We start from the raw sequence: 17650 nt of genomic DNA, 5'->3' as shown, positions 1-17650 counted from the left end.
AGGAGGTTAGAGTATATAAAACTGCTTCAGCAGTCCTCCTTTAATTGTAATCAGCGTCTGTAGATCACAGAAATATGGTAGGATAGTTAAAATTAAGTCTTACAGTGGAGCTGTTAAGTGTTAGGTGGTATCATCTGCATAAAGTGCTTGAAAATTAAACTGAACTGAAAATTGTGCGAGGAATTTACAAATCTTCCTGCATTTGAGTTAATAAAAATAGTATGCTTAAATAGTCAGATTGTCTAATGACATAATAAGCTCCAAAGAATTATCTTAATGGGGATTTTGATAAGTAGAAGGCCTTAATCCCCCCCCCCCCCCCCCCCCCCCACCACCACCACCAATTTTTTTACAAAGAATAATTTGTGTGCTGCAAAGGCCTGACCTTTTATCTTAAGTTCTTTAATAACACTAATGATTTTATTAAATGAAGTAAAGGAACAGAAGCTATTATTCTTTAATTATAATATGTTTTTCTGTTAATGTGCCTTTGAAAAGGACTAAACCACGCTCCTATACTTTATATTAGTTATGTAATGACTTTACCCCAGTAAATAAATTGTTAGATATCTGTTATTCTTGTAAAACTGAGCGTACTTAAAAGAATGAGGCAATGCATAATGCGTATGGTGCTACAACCAAGAAGAGTCTCCTCCACCTGTGCTTTGAGACTGTTGACCATGCGGGAACCTTACGGTACGACTGATTCCCATGTCAGAAAATGTTTGAGGTGGGCGCTCGAATGACCTCTGGGTCACATTCCATGCAAAGCGACTGTGCGGTCATGCTGACCATGTAGATGTTTAAATAAGAAAAAAAAATGGCAATCAGCAGCGGATGGAGGGGGGAGAAGAAGGAGGTTAGGGGTAAAAAGAACTTGTGCATGAGGTACGGTCAGCTGGGAAAGTGCTTGAAGGTGGGTGTGTGCAAAGAATTGAAATATGTTGAAGAGATGCGTGTGTTATCTTTTCTCCTCACCACTAACCATCCAGTACCTCCCCTTGCGGTGTGTCGTCACCAGATGATCTCAGGGCCTGAGAGGAGCTGCAAGAGAAAATGGGAGGAAATCTGATCCATATGGTGGCACTATAAAGGTCGTCGCTGATTTGCAGCCTTCATCAAAACCTGGTCAAGACTTCATCACTTACTCATGACTAGGACCCTCCTCTCGCACCTTGTCACAGTGCACTGAATGTCTCACCAGTCTCTCTCTCCAGCAGAACCAGTTATCTGCCTGACCCTTGGGGTGAGGGGTTCATTGCAGCAATCTTCAAAACTGATTCTTCTTTGAAAGGTAAAGTATTTGCAAGTTGGAAAGTTTTTGAAGATTTCTCATGTTTTGCATGAATTAATCAGCATGTCCCTAATTTTTTATGTTGCCTCAGATATGAAGATACTGGGTCCATTTGTTTTCTTGCTCTTGCTTGGGGGACTGTGGTGTCAGAACAACCGTAATGCTAAAGCTACTGGAAAGTCCACAAAGAAGTCTAGTGGGATCCAACAAGGTGATGCTGGCCAGTCTGCCTCCGCAGCTGATGTTACTTCAGGAAGCACTGGAAGAACTGGAAGCACCTCCAGAAACACCGGAGGCTCAGCCGAATCAAGACAGGAAGGTGCTGCAGGGACTCGTGGAGCTGGACAACAGACAGATGATATGAGGCTGCACTACCTCACAAACACACAAGTTACATGTAATGATGGGACAGTAGCTGGGTGAGAAGTTCTGGTTGTTTTTGCTCTTTAATGTCTGTTTCCTGATTGAGTCAGTGATTTTACAAAGATGGTTTATCTTCTGTTTCTCCTCATGCTCATTCATTTGTTCTACAGGTTTTACCTAAAGGAATTCAGAGGAAGCCGCCGATGGTTGTTATTTCTGGAAGGTGAGTATTTAAAACCCCATATGGTTAATTTAGTCCCCTAAGGTCAGTTTGTTTTAGCGTGACACCCGCTCATTGGAATCTTAATGTGGATGTCATCTTGTCCTGTCAACTTTTTTGGTTGCTGCGTGTCACAGACTTGAATTGAGGTTAACACCGGGGGAGTGTCTTCCAAATTTACTTGTACTCTGATATTGAACACAAATCATTTTCCTGCATGTTACTGAGTGACAAATCAGCAAAAATGAGCAATCTGCATGCTGACAGTTTGTAAATTAAAGAGATCATTCTAGTCTTTTGCTCAACTGTGAATTATTATTGTTATTATTATCTTTTTTCAATTTTATTTATATAACACCAAATCACAACAACAATTGTCTCAAGCTGCTTTATATTGTAAGGTAAAGACCCCATAATAATACAGTTAATGCATACTATGGTCATGTTAGTGTAGCAGCCTGCAGGTGCAACCATTGCTTTCACCATTCCTCACAGGCCTGTGTGATGGGCTAACAAGGGTGTCCCTATCTTGGATGTGAATGTCTAATATTAGTGTCTATTATATTTAGGTGGCTGGTGCTGCTACAGCAGAGAGACCTGTGATTACAGGTACCAAAATATCCCCCGACTAATGAGCTCATCGGGGTGGCCTGAAACTAAAAGAGGTTAGTCAGCCGACAGTGTTTCAGAATGCCTTTCATAGACGTTTCCACAGAGTTGCTTTCTTTGACTAGTGAGGCAAGTGGACATCTGTTTAATGAGCGATTGTTGGATTTACAGGAAGTGGAATATTATCTTCTAAAGCTGAGGACAACCCACACTGGCATAACACAAATATTGTGTAAGTACCTGCATAGATGTGCTTTGTATTTTTGCGGTTAATGAAGGTGTATAAAGACAACTTTTTCTTTGTTCCCATAGTTGTTGTATTAATTAATTTGTGTACATAATGGGAGACACTGCAGGGGAGTAGGATTAAACATTCAACTTACAAATATGAAGATTGTTATTTTTTTGTATTATAAATTTTCTGAACTTTGATGTTTGAATATGTAAATGAAGTGTTATCTTACTATATAGACACTTCATAAACACATGTTTGTACATCAGAATGAAATGTTTTTACATCAAGATCTTCTGTCACTTTATATATATTGAAACCCTCTTGACAGAAAAATGATTTTTAGGGAAGAATATTCAGTAAATCAAGATATAATTGGTAACATTTATAAAGAATGTCTTTGTAAAAACCTTCGAAAATTAAAAAAATTGGACTAAAACTAAGGTTTTCTGCGTGTAAGTGCTACTGAGTATGTGTATTTTCTATGGATTCTTTACTCATTCTTTAAAGGAGAAAAGTTATAGATGTTTTTATTGGATGTCATAAAACTTCTCCAGTTCATCGTGTGTCCTTGGGCAAGACACTTCACCCGTTGCCTACTGGTGGTGGTCAGAGGGCCCGGTGGCATCAGTGTTCGGCAGCCTCGCCTCTGTCAGTGCGCCCCAGGGCAGCTGTGGCTACAATGTAGCTTGCCATCACCAGTGTGTGAATGTGTGTGTGACTGGGTGGATGACTGGTTGTGTAAAGCGGTTTGGGGTCCTTAGGGACTAGTAAAGTGCTATACAAATACAGGCCATTTACCATTACTTACATTGAGAAAAAATATGCTGAATAAATATTCACAAATATCTGTAAACATCCAGGCCAAAACTGAAAACTGAAAACAGCTATATTAAATTAAATTAACTTAAATTAACACATAAATGTGCATTTTTTTCTGTGCACTAATCTGAGAAATGCTATAAAAAAAACTTGTTTTTAGCTGTAAGGTCGCTTCCTGAAGCTGTTTTAGGTGATTTTTTTGTGTGTGAAACGTTGGATAAAGTGTCTAATGTTACAGTTCCTAAAATGATTGTATCGAAAAACAACAACAACAAAAAGGTTGCATAATCAGGGATTCAGCAAACATATCTTCTTAATGCAGCTGGTAATATGCTTGACTTAAAAAGGATTGAAAACACAATTCCTTGTGCGTGCAACACTTTCAGTGACCCTTTTTATGTCAGACAAGATTACTTAATTATGCAGCACAACAACAAAACTGTATCACCGATTGATGACGAATAAATAATTTATTTTGTTTTCTTTTCCCTTTCTTTCTTTCTTTTGAAGATTGTTTTTTATGTTGAAATGTCGAGGATGACTTTAGTGATCGCACAGCCTGAGGAAAGAAACGTCTGAAAAGTCTGGTGGCACAGCAGGATATATACTGCGTGGTGAACTGGCATATGCGTGTAGTGTTTTGGGTGATATTTTTAACTTTCCGCTTTCATCCATGCAAGCAATTTTAATCTTTAATGATAAAGTTTCGTTTCTGAAATTCAGCAACATGCAGGCTGTGTGATCAAAATAGAGATTTGCCACTTTCTGATATATGACAGAAGTTGTCAGCTCCAGCCTGAGGTGATTTTTATGGGGGAGGGAAGAAACCAACTTCAGGGCCTCCAGCTTTAGTCTAACAAATGTGATTGTCTTCTTTATGGCAGATTCATCCCTTACTGTTCCAGTGATGTGTGGAGCGGCACTGGGCCTGCACCAACACCCCCTTCCAGGCCACGACAAGGCAGGGACAAAGTCAGAGATAGGAATACAAATGCAAGTAAGTTTCCTCAAATCTTTTACAATAAGGTAACCGTAGCTCCTTTGGATACAAGAAAACATGTATTCTCTAAATGTTCAGTTAATTAGAGAATAAAAATCTTGTCATACTTGTCTTCACTATCAGCTGAATATAACTTCATGGGATCCCTAATCATCCGTGAGGTCATCAAAGATCTCATCCCTAAAGGAATCAAGCAGGCCAAGGTTGTCATGCTGTCTGGTAGCAGGTGAGTTTGTTTTATTGTGCTCTGATGGACAAGAGTCTCTGTACCATCTGGACCGTCTCCATATCTACCATTAAAGTCCTATTTTGGGTGCATCCTCTTGTCAACAATGAAGATGTTTACAGTCAACTGTGATCAGTGACATAATGTTTATTAAAGGGCCTTGCCCAGTAATGGTGCACATTCCTCCCAGGTTAGCAGCATGGTTCTTGAGACGTCCCCGGGCCCTAAAACAGGATCAACTGAATGTAAAACCTGCTAAATGTTTACTTTCCCGTTATGAGCTGGCATGCACTGTCAGTTTGATATCCTAAACAAAAATGTCACCCTCAAAGCCAAACTATTTATTCATTTTCTTGGCTCCCCTGCAGCGCTGGTGGAACAGGTGTTTTGCTCAACATTGAGAGGGTGGCCAGTCAGCTCCAGCAGCTTGGTGCAGAAGCTCAGGTCCGAGGCCTCGTGGACTCAGGCTGGTTTCTGGAGAGCAAGCAGCAAAGATCACCAAACTGCCCTGAGACAGTTTCCTGCTCACCTGAGGATGCTATCAAGATTGGACTCAGGTGAAGACAATATTTAGATCTCTTCCTATGCCCGATGTAGGATTTGGAAATCATATTATTCGTGAATTTTATTGATTAACTGTGCATTATTATCTCAGGCTGTGGAATGGGGTTGTTCCTGACAGATGTCGGCAGCTCTTTAAAAGAGGGGAGGAGTGGAAGTGCTTCTTCGGTCATAGACTATACTCTACTTTGACGTGTGAGTGTTGACTGGTGTCTTTGTTTATGATGATGTTTTAAATTTAAATGCACACCATATGACATGACTTGAGCAGTTCAGAAATAATGAGCACTGACATATTAGAACTGTGAATTTCCTTCACTCAATCAGTGAACAGACTGATTCCCACGCTGATGACATGATAAGCCAATGTAAGTTCATCTGGACTGCATCATTTTTTTAGAGGCCTTCTGAATATTACAGCCCTCGATGCAAACTTTTAAGATCTTTATTGTCACATATATGGAATTTTAAAGTTGCTAAATCAGCAAAGCATATAAAAGCACGTTTAGTCAAAATCTCCAAATCAGGGTCTGAAATTAAAGAAAAGAGATTTTCTATGTAAATCTTGAAACTCTAACTGCTACGCTGGTGCGTAAACTTTTAGATCATGACATTCTGAGTTGTATTCACTGTAATCATTGAAAAGGGGGCCAGTGTGGCTAGTAACAGTATGTTTAACTGGTGGATTTTTTCATTTTGGCTGTTAAATATAAAAACTTTTTAGAGACTGGTCTAAATAACAAATTTAATCACCAACTGAGGCCAGCGCAAAAACCTGCAGATCTTATGAAATTGTACACACAGAAAAAAAAAAAAAGATCACGAACGTGGCGGTGAACATAAATCCAAAAGACCCTACGTAGCTCTTCAGGTAGTTCCTGACTTTGTTTGACCCCTACTCATCCAGGGGAGTGTATATATCTGTGTGTGTGTGTGTGTGTGTGTGTGTGTGTGTGTGTGTGTGTGTGTGTGTGTGTGTGTGTGTGTGTGTGTGTGTGTGTGGATACAGCTTAATAACTGGCAGGAAGTGACTAATAGACTTGATGGAATTTACTGATTTGATCAACTAAATGTTATTTTCCCTACAGCCCCTGTGTTTATTGTACAGTGGCTGTTTGATGAGGAACAGCTGAGGGTGGAAAACATCTATATAGGTGGACAGAGCATGTCTGAGGAGCAGTGGCAGTACATACAGAACCTGGGCTTGGAGCTCAAAAACTCCCTGAGAGATGTTACGTAAGTTCCGTAGAACTTATCATATATTGACGTCTAAACATTACTAACATTAACAGAACATAAAAACTGTATGTTTAGCACTCATTGATTTCCAGCCATTTCCTGAAATTGAAATTAAGCCCTTTCGACAACACGGAACTGCTTTTTAGTGTTTTCTTTTAATATTCTTGACCATTGATAGTGGCAAATACAATCATTCGTTTTAATAGATCAGGAAATCAATTCAATCTACAATTTATAATTATAAAAAAATATTTTAAAATAGAATTGGTGACTTTAACAAAATGTAATAGAGCTTGCAGAGCAGTGGTGGTGAGCTACTATCCACTTTCCATTTGTACATTTACATATCAAAGCCTGTAACTGTTGAGTGAACTGCCAGCCATTTAAAACAGCAGACAATCAAATTCTATGTTAACATCCAACAGTTCCTTGACGTTCTCTGTGCCATCTATGCATTCCTGTCAAAAGTCGTCATCACGCAGTGACTAGATTCAAATCTTACTATAGCTAGTTGAAAAATAAATCAAGATGGATTTTAACAAATGCTCTCTCTTTGCGTGTCTTTTAGGGCTGTATTTGCTCCGTCCTGTCTCTCCCACACACTAATTACCAAAAGGTAAGAATGGATATTCAAGTTCACCTGGCACCCTTGTTTTTTCTCCCCAGCAGTCATATCTACCCAGTGAGCTCATGCTGCTGTTTTTGTTTTGCTTGTTCATCAAACCACATTGTCACCAAATGCCACTTCACACTTTCTCTAGCCTCCCAGTACCACTTTAACATAGAGATTATTTAGTTGTTCACATGGACATTGATGGGTCATTGCAGTCTTGTATAAGTATACTTAGTTATGCTGAAGTGGGTGCAATCAAAGTCAGGAGCTGAAAGTTCAAGGTCTTTTGTAGCTTTGTATGCTGCAACACTTGCAGTTGCAAACCTTAAAGTAAAACAGTTTCCTGCCATTTGCCCTTTTCTGGTCCTTAATTACTAACTCTGACAACCTTCCCATTTTTCTTTCTTTATTTCTAATTCATAACTTCTCCTTCTTGTTGTTCCTAAAGTAACTGGACAAGTTTTCAAGTTAGAGGCACGTCTCTGCCACGTGCCCTTCAATGCTGGGACAGGAGTCTGGAAGCAATACGTAACAACAGGACCCCGGCTAAAGGATGTCCTTTTCACCTCGTGGATTCCTGTCAGTGGCCACAGTGTAACCCCACCTGCCCAACTTTGGTGGATAAGACCACCCAGCAGGAGCTTACCTTGCTCCAGATGCTGGTAGCCATGGGTCTGGACCTCCAGAGGCTGGGCCTGGATCCCCAGGGAGATGCAGATTCTCTTGTCAGCATGGTCAGGAATGGTGGCTAAGTGTGAAAATTTAGGGTACACGAAAGGTTAGCCAGAGGCTTAATAGATGAAAACAAATGTGTTGAAAATTTAACGTAACCATAGAAATGCTGTAGAAATCTGGTTACTATGTCTTGTGCTACTCAGCATTCCATTATGCTCCACATGACTGTTCACTTTGAGACTTGGCTGGAGGGTATGTCACTGCATCTGGGTTTGAATGGTTTAGTGGGCCCTCTACTGGACACCAGTGGAAAGAGGTGTTGCAGCTGTACTGATCAACAAGCTTAGTGTTTAGCAGATGGCTGTGCATAACCTCCTACAACACACTTTCAGCCTGATCACTCCACAGGAACATGTAACATCAGAGCATGGTAGTAGAGTTGTAATGAATAGAATGTACCTGAAAGCTGACGGAGACACAAACATTTTGCTCAAACAAGATAGAAATGCTTTTGTGTTCATGCAGCTTTTAGCAGTTAAACTTTATACTCTTTATCTACAGTCTGTTTTAGTTATTCACTGATTTCCACCATGCATTATTGAAAAATACAGAATCTGTCAAATTTCTAGTAATCAGATTACTACATAATAATACACAAATGAGCTAAATGTTCAACTTTTTTGGAGAAAACATATCAAAAAGTTTCACTTACTTTTACTCAGTAATTTTTGGTGCACTTAGTTCCAAAGACACTACCGATTTTGGTGACTTAGTTTGAGTGTGTAGATTCTGATGCTATGCTGACATACATATATTTATATATATACATATATTACATAGTATCTATACATACTTTCTATGCATGCAAAATAGAAATGTGATTAGTTATTGTAATATTTCTGTGTAGGGCAGACAAAGGTGATCAGTGACCTACCACAATAATTTGTGAGTTTATTCAAGGAAAAAAACGCAGTTTTGACATGTGAACTTATTAATGTAAAAAAACAAAAAACAAAAAACGCTGCAGTTACTCACTGCACAGTTGTGACAATCTATGTCTAGTGACATACACAGACATAATGCAACTAGTATTTCATAGGGCTTAATATTGCAGTCCTTCATTGTTGTTAAAGCATGATTTTTCATAATGTTGTGCTGTTTTTGCATTTACAGATAATGCTGTATCTGTATGTTTTAATTTCCTTTAGGTACTGCAATAAGGGTGTTGCACGTGTCAAAATGTGGAATAAAAAATATGATGTGGATCTGAGAGTTTGCACTTTGCAATCTGTTTTATTATACTCTTCACAGAGTCTGAGTCAGAATACACATTGAGAAGATTCAATAATTGTTGAAAGTATATTTTACAGTTTCCTTCTATGAGGAGCACCAAGTCCATAGAGACTGTTAGCAAATGTGAGAACAGCAGAAACAATATGAAATAATGACATAAATGATGGTGTTTAATTCAGTTCAGTTCAATTCAATTCAGTTGAGTTTTATTTGTATAGCTTTAAATTGTAAGGATTTATTGTAAGGTAAAAAACCTACAATAATACAGAGAAACCACCAATAATCAGATGACCCTCTGTGAGCAAGTGCTTTGACAAAAGTGGGAAGAAAAAACTCCCTTTTAACATGAATATATGCCCCTTTTTTCTTTACTCACCACCAAGGTAGCACACTGGCTGTACTGTCCTTCAAATTCCAGGCTAAGATAATCTCTGAGTCCTCATTTATGAGAATATTTAAAAAACAAAAATCAGAGTCTTATTTGCCTAATGACCAAAAAAGTGTTCCTTGAAATTGGAAATTTTATTTGCAACGGCGTCAACAAATCTTACTAAGTAAACACAAGAACAGGAAATGGCGTTGTTTTTAGTTAGTGTGAATATTCACAAATTTGTCAACATACAACCATGACCAGACATATTCACTGAGACATGACATTGAGAGTTAATTGCCTTTCCAAGTCTTCAATTTACAATATCTATTCTGAACTTCAATATTTTCCCTGGGCAAAACAAACAAACAAACAAAATATAATTTTGGCTTCTCTCGTATTTCCTAAGGGGTGGCCAGATCAGATGGATCTGCATGTTTTATTATATGCTGGATGCCCTTAGCCAGGTTTAGGACTGGAAATAATAATAATATTGTGTACATACTCATGTATATTTTCATATTCATATATTTTCACTTTTAAAAGCACTCATAGTTAATCTCCTGGATATTAATGCAGTACACTCATCGTCCCTTGGGGACACTGCTTTAAATTTCACATTTATACAAAGCGCTTAGGGACACTTGACAGTAAAGTTATTTATTTTTCTGAATTTCATCTTCGTTTGAGGTCGAAGAAAGTGGCCCACTTAAGCCCACAACTATAAAAAAATAAGACGATTTTTCCAAACCTGCCAAACAAAATAAAATATTAGTTACTTATAAATGTCAGACTTCTTATAAAACGCTGGCAGTTTTCAGGGACAAAATAAACATGAATTTTTCGGTACGTGGGCATTGTTGGGGGAGTTTGGGCTTTGGCGCTGTGGGCCATCTCGGCTTGAAAAAGTCTCGACCTTTTTTCCCATAATGCACTGCAAGATTTTCGTACTTCCTCTTTCCGCCATATTGCAGAACCGGTAAGATGTGTTTTTACATCGTCACCTTCAATCTTTTAAGTATCTAAAGCATCATATTGTGAAATAATCCATAAGTGAGTCCATTTCGAAGTCAAAGTTGGTAGTAATGATTTGGGCTGATTATGGTTTCCATTAGTGAAGCGGATTCATAATTTTTGTCCTGTGTTAGCGGGACTGCCTGGCCCCGGGAATTGGTGCGTTCAGGGCGGCTTGATGGCTTGATAGCTGTTAGCTTTGCTCCCAGTTATGCGAGTTTCAAATGTCCAACGAATAAGACATTTTAGCTGTCCGTACAGGTCTGTATGTGGTACATATTGTCGATAATATTTTGACCGTTGTAACTGCAGAACTAAGGGCACTACTTACTGTGGCGTTTGCATTTGGATAAGCTAAGTAGCTAATCTGAGTGCTCATGAATGACCATGCTTCAGTGGAAGGCTCCGTTTTTCCTCTCTTAGTGTAACTGAAGCCACAGCATTACTTGTCAAGAGTAAAGTGTGAGCAGTATTTAACCTGCCATCTCTGGAAAATATTAGCCGCCAGGCTCATAATTGTAGACGGAAGGAAAAGGGTCGGCATGATTCGTGTTAGCAAGGTTTTGCTAACTAGGCTTTCTTTTACTTAAGTCCTCCTTTGTAGTGTAGAGAGCATTTTTGTCAAATTCACTGAGTTGTTTTTTTTTGTAACGTTTCACCATCAGTGTTCTAGTGTAGTCTGTAGAGCGTCGATGGTGATGATACTCACTAATTTCCTTCTTGTCCAGGCCTTTGGATCTAATGCTAAAAGTCTTTTTTGTGTGTGTGTCCACAGGCATCATGGTGCGCATGAACGTTCTCGCAGATGCTCTCAAAAGCATCAACAATGCTGAGAAGCGTGGGAAACGTCAGGTCCTCATCAGGCCCTGCTCCAAGGTTATTGTGCGCTTCCTAACCGTCATGATGAAGCACGGTGAGTGTCATTATGTTAAAGGTGTGTGCGTTCCAAGTTGATACTTTATGCACCACATGCAGTTGTAAAGCATCTTGAAGGGCTGACTGCTTTGTTTGTGTGTACAGTTGGTAAAATTATAACTTCAGTTTAATTTGAGACCTCTAGAAGCACCCTGATGTGTTTAACTTAATGTGTATAATAATTATGCGCATTAATAACGTGTTTAACTTAATGGTCTTTGTCATTTGTGCCTTGCAGGTTATATTGGTGAGTTTGAGATCATTGATGACCACAGAGCCGGAAAAATTGTTGTCAATCTCACAGGCAGGCTGAACAAGGTAAATATAACCAACCTGCACTGTTATTCATGTCACTTCTTTGATAGTTTTAAACACATGCTTTGTTTCTTTTGCTATGAACGACTGAAGGAAATATAATTTTATGTTAGTGCCATTTAAGTTAACTTGGGTCTTAAAGGGCTTCTAGTGATAATGGCGACAGAGAAGCTGTTTCTATACAGTCTTTACAGTTATGTACCAATAAGTCAGTGGCCATTGTTTTCATTTCGATATGTTAAACTTGGTTTAACTCTTATCATTGTCTAGCCTTGCTTGTAGCTTTAATGCTTTGTGAATGGAGTCTAAACCACTCTTTCTCTCTTGTCAGTGTGGCGTGATTAGTCCACGTTTTGATCTCCAACTCAAGGACCTGGAGAAGTGGCAGAACAACCTGCTGCCCTCAAGACAGTTTGGGTGAGAACTATTTGTCATCACACTTTGAATGCAAAAACCAATAGAAATGAGCAACCAGGCATTTCTAAGTGTATTTTGGCCCCTAAATGTCTCTATATGATGAGTGAGGCTCTGGTTTGAAAGGTGTGCCATTTGCTCCTCTGATGCCTTCTCTTTGTTGGCCCTGCCTGACAAAATGGTGTAGTTGGTTAGTGTTTCAGGTGGTTAACTGTGTCGATCCATATGTCTCGATTTGTTATGAGTAACTGTAGCATAAGTATCGCCGTTTGTCGCTTTTAAATGTTTTGGGCACAATGCAACTGGACAAAGATTTATTTTGTATAAGGCAGCCACAAGTGGATGTTTTTATTTATTTTAAATTGCACTCTTAATAGTTTTTCAGACAGATGTGTGACTTTGTTAATGTGTTTCCCTGTTGGTTGGATGATCTGTCTGAAAGATCATTTTACGATCTGTTACAGTTGTGATCTAGAGGGCAGAGAGGACATTGCTGCTGTCTCAGCCTGTAGCTGAGTTTAAAGATATGCAGCTGATTGAAGTGTCTTCATAAAAAAAACAGCTTTAAGAAGCATTAAAAACCTGTTTAATGCTTCTTGAGCAGGTGGTGTGATAAAGTACTCTAATTGTCTTTTTACTCAAAGGTTTTGATGTAGTTTGTGCTTACAGTAGGGCTGTAATTTAATTTTATTTACAATTTTATCTCCAGGTACTATGAAAACAGGATGAAATGACTACTTTATTTTTTACATTCATTATTGCTTCCCTTACCCATGTTTTATAAATCACTTGTGTACATTTATTTTACTCTGTCACTCACAGTTTAGTCTCACTCTAATCAAGATGACTAAAAGATTTAGTTGTGAAGATCTAGCTGGATGAAGTAAAACAAGGTTCCTGGGGGTGAGCGTGTCAAAGGATCCTTAAGTTTCCTTTGATTCCAAATTGCTCAGGGTCACTGACTTTGTCGGTGTTGCTTTCAGTAGCGAATGACAGTTGGCCTTCAGCTTTAGCTGATAGTTGAGCTGTTCTCCCCCATGGTGGTTCTCTGGGGTATCCAAATGTACTTTTGGCTGTGTCGTCTCCTTTGTCTGCGCCCTCACCCTCCGCCCTGTATTGGTAGCAGGCCAGAAATCTGTTGTCCTTGCGACACCAGCTTTATCATTAAAAACATCTCTAAGGCCTAACTCACGACTACATAACAGCATTACCAGCAACTTTTAAATTAGAATTTTTTTTCACTGTACAGATCAAAGAAATGGCTTCAGAAAGCAGAGCAATAAAGACTTTTTAGTTATAGTTTTTTTTTTTTTTTTTAAACATTACCCACCTTGACTCCACTGTGGCATTACTGTGTCTGACAGAGAGGGAGGCTGCAGCTGTTATCATACGTGTGACTGGAAAAGAACTTTGGCTGAATTTTTATAACAATTTTGGTTCCCACACATGCCCCTTAATACGTTTTGCAGATAACACTCCCCCAATTTGAGTGACATCTCATCACTGTTGAGGCCTAAAATCTGTTCAGCCAACTTGGTGTCACCCCTGTGACACTCCCCCTCCTCCTCTTTCCTTTTTTTCTTTTAATCAAGCAACTGAGAATGAGTTGGCTTTTTTGGTGTCTGTCCACTGATGAGGCAGCAGCTCCTCTAAAGACTGCATTTAAAGAATTAAATGTCCTAAACTAATAATTACAGCTTTTTTCTTTTTCTTTTTTTAATGGTAATATGATGCAGTGTCCCAAAAGGTTGAATCTGTTCATCTGGATGTAGCGTTTTCAGTGGGAGAATCAACCTTTTGGGATTTACTTACCGGGATGATTGAGCATACATTGAGACATGATGCAGTGTGTTACCTTATCCTGAGGTTAAGGCTACATTTAGCGTTTTGCTTTGACAAATTCCATCAGCATCAGACTCGAGAGCACAGACTTCACTAAAGCAGCCAAGCATACTTAACTGCTTCAGACATGTATGTTGACCATGTACATGTATGATGTTGTGACATCTTTTGCAGACAGTATATTGCTTTTAGCGACAATGTCAATAAATGTGGCAAATAAACTTGTGATTATTATGCTCTGTCAAGCATGACAGGAGAGCACACATCGTAAAAGCACATCAGTATTAGAATGTGGGTGTTTTACACCTTTGTTATTGGACAGTAAGGAATTAAACAGCAGCTATGTTTGAACAAATTAACACTGCACCGATTGTCTGCATACTTACCAATGTAACTCCGCTCCTTTGTAAGGGTTTGAGTGGTTGGTGTTGGAAATAAAGGGCATGGTGCGTGCCCTGGATGGTGTACAGTTTGTACTGTTGTTGGCTCTCTTGGGTGCATTTGGACTTAATTAGGAAAGAACGAAGTATTTTCTTTCTACACCATAAAATCTCAACAACGGATTAATTTTAGCAGACTTTAGTACTAAACTCCAGCAACGCAAACACACTGTAGCACTTCACAAACTTCAACCAGCTCTGAGGTGAACGAAAGTTTAACTTTTAAAGACCTGTGCTCGTAGAGCTTTTGGGACAACTATGGGTAATAACTGTGAGGCAAAATATTTTTATACTTTGCTGGAAATGCAACATTAACAGCAGCACTTCAGAGTCCCATATTTTACTGCAAAGTATACGCAGACTCAAACTTGTTTTTACAAAGAAATATTTGGTAAATTTTGATTAGAATATTTTCGTATGTGGACACTGAATTTGAGCCCAAGCTTTTAATTTGGGAGATAAAGGTCTTTGTTTTTGGAGATCCTTTTGTTTTTGAATGGAAATGCCAAAAATGAGCGTGAATAGGATCGAGATTGTTGTGACAGTTGTAGTTAAGCTTTGATGTGTTAAATTAGAGCTGGGCGATACGAGATTTTTTCATATCACGATATGTTTTTTTCATTTCAGGCGATAACGATATCTATCACGATATAAGCCAAATAACTATATTTGTAAGATTTAAATGTGCTGTTGCTCACAAGTAAAATGTGAAATAATCAGCAGCTTGTTTTTATTTAAATATTTATTTCCCATAATAAGTTCAACAGGGTAGATGTACTTAAGGAACATGAGACTTTTTCAGATAAATAAAGGCAAATATTACAAACTACACAAAAGGCAGCCGCTAAAGCGTTTAAGTTTCAAAATAGGACAAACGAAACAGACTAAATTGTCAATTCCACTTAGAAACAAAATATTAATTCTAAAAATAAATCTTAGTTTGTTTTACAGAAGAACAGACAAAACTGACTAACTTTTGTCAATATCAAATAAACTGAGAACTAAAAGGAAATTCTCAATCTCTCCTTGTTGTATAGCTGAGCTTTTCAAACAGTTTTAACAGTTACTTTAGTCTGACAAAAGCCGAATGACGAATTAGCGCTTCCAGTCAGAGACTGAGGCTACGTCCACACGTACACGGGTATTTTTGAAAACGGAGATTTTCCGTTTTCGTTTTTAAAAAAAATCCCGTCCACACGTAAAGGCAGAAATGAAGGAAAACGCTGCTATGAACATGCCAAAGCAGCAGGTGGCGCTAGATTCCTAACCGTGCAGAAATGTTGGCCAATCAGAAGTCTAGAAGCCTCGGTGGGAAAAAGTAAACAAAGCTGCGGCATAGAAGCAGAACCGAGTCGTATGTGTGGACGGACAGTAACTGTGTGTATATGTAAGCATTTAAACACTGCAGAGAGTAGAATTAACAGTAACAGTATTGTAGAAATTCATTTCACCGAAACAATAACGTGGCGCACAGTGTGACGCATGCTCCAGTTTATTGTATTTCCAGACTTGCTTTCGGCACAATTTACAGTGCACGCTACTCTGTTTTTTGTCAGACTTGAAATAGCCGAAATACCTTCAAACTACGGAACTTCTATGGCTCTTCCGTTCGACAATCTCTCCGGCATTGGAACCATCATCTGTTTTCTCTTCGGTCACGCTCGGTTGATTTTTCTAGTCGGCACACTCATTTCCTCCATTACGCGCTGGCTCCATTACCCGCTGGCTGCTTCCCAAACAAACACACGTGCGGCTTGGCACTTGTGCTGTACGTAACAAGTCACGCGACGTGACGCTGCGGCTGTGATTGGTTCGGCTCTGCGCTACTTAATTTGGATTGGCTGACCTTTTTTTTTTTTTTTTTTTTTTTTTTTTTTTTTAAGAGGACAAGAGCGGTGAAGTCTATCGCGATAGTTTAATTTCTCTATCGAGTAAAAGTTATATTGCGATACATATCGTTATCGTTCTATCGCCCAGCTCTATGTTAAATGCAGTTGCTTTTGGAGCATGAAATCCATAGTAACCTGCAGACATATTGGGCCCAGTTTGCATCAGCCACTGACTCTCTATTAAAGTATGGGTTAATATTTCAATGGGATTTTTTAATAGCTTTATTTGAATATTTTGCAGCTTCTGTTTAGGTAAAGCGCAGAAGGGTAAAATATAATGTAATTTTGGGAGTTCTATATAGAAGTTGGTACTTTTTCTTGTTAAACACTCCCATAGCTGGCAGCAGTTTCACTTAATGTTTTGGAAGATGCAGTCATAAATGTGCTGCACATTTTAATGCTCTGTTTGACTCTTGTTTCCATAGATACATTGTGCTGACCACCTCAGCTGGCATCATGGATCATGAAGAGGCCAGACGAAAACACACAGGAGGCAAAATCCTTGGATTCTTTTTCTAAAATGTAAAGAACTGCAAATAAAAAAAACAACCAGAGGAAAGCTGGCAGGCTACTGTGATTTCTTACGTACAGTGAAGTGTTTGAGCCAGGACTTGAAGTGTGTGCTGTTGGCGGTTGATGGTTTGATTTCTTTGATAACTTGACATGTCACTGTGGCACTACAATTAATGTTACTTAATCATAATTGTACAAAAGTAGGCTCAATGAGCAAAACAAGAACATGAATCGTGTTCAAAGGTTTGAACTACCACACAAACCACATCAACTCCAGAAATTGGAGATGTATAGTAAAGTGGCTTCAGATAACAGCTAAGCCTGAAAGTCCACAAAGAAACCCAGTAACTGCTACAAATGCAGTGCAGACAAGACAAAGTAATTTTTCAACCAGTTTGTTCCTCGGTCAAAGCTCCAATTGGTTTGAGAATTGAGAAAGTGATGATCTATTGATCAGTCTGCCCGCAGGCATCACCTGAAAGCATGTGGCTGCCTATTGAGACAACTAGAAACCATTTACACAAAGTACGAGTGATTGGATTTTGTTGTGACCTGGGAACAGACCCTAGAGGACTTCATCCATAAAGCTATACGCTGACAGTGGGTAGATATTGAGTCTGGGCTCAGGAAAAACCTCAAATATATCTGTGCCGTACATGTGCCCCCCCCCTCTAATGGCTATTAGAAGCTGCTGAATCTTTGCTATAGATATAACAACTTGTTTGAAGGGGGAAAAACAGCCCCCCTCCTTTTGCCTTTGCACACACTGAGACTTTTCCTAGGAATCCTTT

General features: G+C 39.0%; 2 protein-coding genes across 2 annotated transcripts; both read left to right on the top strand.

Annotated features, from left to right (window-relative positions):
* Positions 1-1140: 1140 nt before the first annotated feature.
* Positions 1141-9085, top strand: notum2 (notum pectinacetylesterase 2). Its single transcript, XM_085277754.1, has 12 exons — positions 1141-1294; positions 1386-1713; positions 1828-1880; positions 2447-2542; positions 2658-2718; positions 4425-4537; positions 4664-4766; positions 5135-5323; positions 5422-5522; positions 6416-6563; positions 7135-7182; positions 7628-9085. The coding sequence occupies exons 2-12, from the start codon at positions 1388-1390 to the stop codon at positions 7929-7931; spliced, it is 1542 nt and encodes a 513-aa protein (XP_085133880.1). The 5' UTR covers positions 1141-1294; positions 1386-1387; the 3' UTR covers positions 7932-9085.
* A 1374-nt stretch (positions 9086-10459) lies between these two features.
* Positions 10460-16905, top strand: rps15a (ribosomal protein S15a). Its single transcript, XM_085277756.1, has 5 exons — positions 10460-10496; positions 11307-11444; positions 11685-11764; positions 12093-12178; positions 16772-16905. The coding sequence occupies exons 2-5, from the start codon at positions 11312-11314 to the stop codon at positions 16863-16865; spliced, it is 393 nt and encodes a 130-aa protein (XP_085133882.1). The 5' UTR covers positions 10460-10496; positions 11307-11311; the 3' UTR covers positions 16866-16905.
* The last annotated feature ends 745 nt before the right edge of the window (positions 16906-17650 follow it).

Source organism: Mchenga conophoros, linkage group LG6, assembly GCF_057382185.1.
Source record: "Mchenga conophoros isolate Kocher_MC1m ecotype Shallow Benthic linkage group LG6, M_conophoros_male_GT1.1, whole genome shotgun sequence".
Lineage (NCBI taxonomy): Eukaryota > Metazoa > Chordata > Actinopteri > Cichliformes > Cichlidae > Mchenga > Mchenga conophoros.
This window is presented reverse-complemented; position numbering and strand designations above follow the sequence as displayed.

Bases quoted from the DNA above. Each gene is read 5' to 3' on its own strand.
- rps15a (XM_085277756.1), top strand. From the start codon at position 11,312: ATGGTGCGCATGAACGTTCTCGCAGATGCTCTCAAAAGCATCAACAAT. The intron at 11,765-12,092 runs GTAAATATAACC...CTCTCTTGTCAG, and splicing joins TCACAGGCAGGCTGAACAAG to TGTGGCGTGATTAGTCCACG. The intron at 12,179-16,771 runs GTGAGAACTATT...TTGTTTCCATAG, and splicing joins CTGCCCTCAAGACAGTTTGG to ATACATTGTGCTGACCACCT.
- notum2 (XM_085277754.1), top strand. From the start codon at position 1,388: ATGAAGATACTGGGTCCATTTGTTTTCTTGCTCTTGCTTGGGGGACTG. The intron at 4,538-4,663 runs GTAAGTTTCCTC...CTTCACTATCAG, and splicing joins AGATAGGAATACAAATGCAA to CTGAATATAACTTCATGGGA. The intron at 6,564-7,134 runs GTAAGTTCCGTA...CGTGTCTTTTAG, and splicing joins AACTCCCTGAGAGATGTTAC to GGCTGTATTTGCTCCGTCCT.